Source organism: Bombina bombina, chromosome 5, assembly GCF_027579735.1.
Source record: "Bombina bombina isolate aBomBom1 chromosome 5, aBomBom1.pri, whole genome shotgun sequence".
Classification (NCBI taxonomy): Eukaryota; Metazoa; Chordata; class Amphibia; order Anura; family Bombinatoridae; genus Bombina; species Bombina bombina.
In genome coordinates this window covers 1,027,572,997-1,027,576,510 of record NC_069503.1, presented here as the reverse complement: position 1 = coordinate 1,027,576,510, position 3,514 = coordinate 1,027,572,997, and the positions used below count along the sequence as shown (strand labels likewise).

At 44.1% G+C, this 3,514-nt stretch overlaps 1 protein-coding gene across 1 annotated transcript; it reads left to right on the top strand.

Annotated features, from left to right (window-relative positions):
* Positions 1 to 1,428: 1,428 nt before the first annotated feature.
* On the top strand, positions 1,429 to 3,274 carry LOC128659609 (probable aminopeptidase NPEPL1). Its single transcript, XM_053713196.1, is given in 2 exon segments — positions 1,429 to 1,793; positions 1,795 to 3,274. Coding segments are annotated over 2 exon segments (1,563 nt in total). The 5' UTR covers positions 1,429 to 1,461; the 3' UTR covers positions 3,026 to 3,274.
* The last annotated feature ends 240 nt before the right edge of the window (positions 3,275 to 3,514 follow it).

The following is a 3,514-nucleotide window of genomic DNA, read 5'->3' as shown; positions in this document are numbered from 1 at the left end:
TTAGGGAAATATTTTCAGAAAGTACCTCACTAAGTAGTTCGGATAGTTTAAACCACACCTGCTTGACCTGCGGGCAATCCCACCACATGTGAATGTATGTCCCTGTTTCAGCACATCCTCTATAGCAGAATTTGCTGCCCATTAGGGTGTAGTGAGAGGTGATTATAGGGGTAAGATACCACCTGAAAGATGTTTTAATACAATTTTCCCTGAAGTCTGCACTAATGAGCCCTTTACTAGCTGTATGTAACATTGTTTCCCATTCCTCCATAGAGTATACTTTATTTAACTCCTCCTCCCACTTCTCCATCAAAGAGGTTTTAGAGGTGATTCCAGCTTTTTGTAATGTTAGATATATGGTGGAGATTAGTTTTTTATGACGTTTAGTCGTGTTGCAGAAATGTTCTAGTGTTGTCAATCTTTTCTCTGAGTTATGTGTCCTAAATTTGGTGACAGCTGAGGCCACCTGTAAGTACAGAAACCATTGCAGTTTCTCAGGATTAATTTTCTCCTGTATTTGTTGGTATGTAGCTCGATTGTCTCGAATGGTCCCAGAGTATATCATCTTGGCGCTTGTATCCTGCCATGAGCGTCTCCACCCGCACCCATACTAAATCCTCTGGTTTCTTACTCATCAAGGTGGTTTGTGCCAACCTAGCAGCTTGGTAGTAGTGTAATAAATTTGGTGACCCAACCCCCCCCCCCCCCATTGTCTATGTTGTTGTAGGATATGAGATGGAATTCTAGCCTTTTTATTACCCCTTAGAAAACCCACTAGATCTGTTTGTAACTTGCTAAGATCATTCAGGGGTACTTTAATTGGAAGGGCCTGGAAGAGGTACTATAGCCTTGGGAGAATAGTCATTTTAATTGCCGATAATCGGCCATACCATGAGAAGCCACCTTTTTTTCCACCTATTTATATCCTACCTAATCGTTTTGTTTAGAGGGATATAGTTCATCCTGTAAAGATCCGCTATATTATTTGAAATTTTAATCCCTAGGTATTTGATCGACTCTCTAGTCCATGAAAATTCAAAGTTATATTCAATGAGTTTTTTAGTGTGATCGGGAAGAGCAATACGGATAGCTTCACACTTTTCCAGGTTGACCTTGTATCCCGATATATCGGTGTAATCCTGCAATACCCAATATAGGTTGGGGAGAGACATCAGTGGCTTGGTCATTGTAAGAAGAACATGTCTGCAAAAAAGGACACCTTGAATTCATGCCCTTTAAGTGAGACTCCATGTATATCCGGGGACAGACGAATTGTCGCTGCTAGTGGTTCTATACAAATTGCAAATAAAAGTGGCGAAAGTGGGCAGCCCTGTCGCGTTCCGTTTAAAATCTCTATAAGCTTTGACTGATAACCCGCCGCTCTAACATTAGCTGTAGGATGAGAATAAATGCTTTTGGAGGCTAGAAGCGCAGGGCTGTTTTGTAGAGTAAAGGGCTGTCATGGCCAATATTCGGCTGGATTTTAAGGCGAGTGCCGGGGATGCGGACCCCCAGACAAGGCCGCTTCTGGTATTGGGACAGCTGCCCAACCTGCACCTAGTACCGTGGAGGGAACTTCAGGGGAAGCTGCAGCCTAGAGTCACGGAAGAGGTTTGGAAAACAGCACTAAGCACGCTGAGTCCAAATCCCACAGACAACTGTCCCCTTTACCTAAACTTTGCCACTGTCGCAGCTCTGCCTTCACGTGTGAGTCGACATAACAGCCCCTCTGCTGCGCATTTCATCACCCGTTTGATCCGAAACTGCCTCCCAGGAGGAGCAAAGAGATGTTTACATGGTTTGTGAGCGATCTGAGGTTTTTGCCAGAGCTTGTGCCATAGCTCGGGCCTTTCCGTTATTCACTCGCAGATCCAGTGCATCCAGAAGCTCTGAAAAGAAATGCATCACTGTAGAATTTCTTCTTATTGGGCAGAACAACGGACCATTGGAAGTTACCACCTTCAAGTGCCTGGAGAGCACCACCGAGGGGGTGAGGCTGGCAGCACGCATTGTGGATACACCATGCAACGAGATGAACACTGACCACTTTATTGAGGAAATTAAAGTTGTTGCAAAAGACCTAGGAATTGTTCCAACAATCATCCGTGACAAAGAACTGAAAGACAAAGGATTTGGAGGTATCTATGGAGTTGGCAAAGCGTCAGAGCATCCCCATGCACTAGTGATTCTAAGCCACACCCCAGAGGGAGCGACACAGACCATCACCTGGGTTGGTAAAGGCATTGTGTATGACACAGGAGGACTGAGCATTAAAGGCAAGACCACAATGCCAGGAATGAAGAGGGATTGCGGAGGAGCAGCAGCTATTCTGGGAGCTTTCAAGGCTGCAATCAAGCAGGGTTTTAAAGACGACCTTCATGCCTTGTTCTGTCTGGCTGAGAATTCCATTGGGCCCAATGCCACTAGACCAGAAGACATTCATGTTCTGTACTCTGGAAAAATGGTTGAAATTAACAACACAGACGCAGAAGGTAGACTTGTGCTGGCAGATGGTGTCTCTTATGCTAGCAAAGATCTGAATGCAGATATCATTCTTGATATGGCTACTTTGACAGGGGCTCAGGGAATTGCTACAGGGAAATACCATGCTGCCATACTGACAAATAATGAGGAGTGGGAGACAGCTTGTGTGAAAGCAGGAAAGAAGTGTGGAGATCTTGTTCACCCATTGGTTTATTGTCCAGAGCTGCATTTCAATGAGTTCTCTTCAGCACTGGCAGACATGAAAAACTCTGTAGCAGACCAGGATAATGCCCAGAGTTCCTGCGCAGGGCTCTTTATTGCATCTCACATTGGGTTTGACTGGCCAGGAGTGTGGGTGCATGTGGACATTGCATCACCTGTCCATGCTGGCGAGAGAGCCACTGGCTTTGGCGTGGCTTTGCTGCTTTCCCTGTTTGGCCATGCCTCTGAGGATCCACTTCTGAACATGGTTTCTCAGCTAGGGGAGAATAATATTACAGACAGCCCCGAGAGGGATATGAAGAGGAGACGTCTGGTGTGATTACACAACCACAGTATGCTGCAGCATGAAAATATTTTGTGCTGCATATAAACCTGCATCCTTAGTCCCTGTGTACTTGATCACAGCCTACTCCTGTTGTGAACATACAAACATACCCCCACTGCTGTGCTTTTGCATTGCTGTTATGCCGATGGAAGTAGTCTTTAATGTTTCTTTTTCTTCTGAAGGTCTCTTCGTCATCGTACACTCTAACTACAATTTATACAGAGCTCAACATTGAACTGTTGGTGTGTTTTACAGATTTTATGTAAAAAAATTGATAATTTTGTACTGCATTTGCACACACTTCTACACATGCATAATCATTAGGTTTTAGTTAAGAATGATAGTTTTAATTCTCAAATATGGCCCCGACCAGATAGTTTATTAGAACATAACATTGAATGAAAGTGCTTGAGGAAATACAATAACAATGTCAGCTTTACTGTAGTCACCAATGATGCCCATCCAGAAATACCTATATGTATA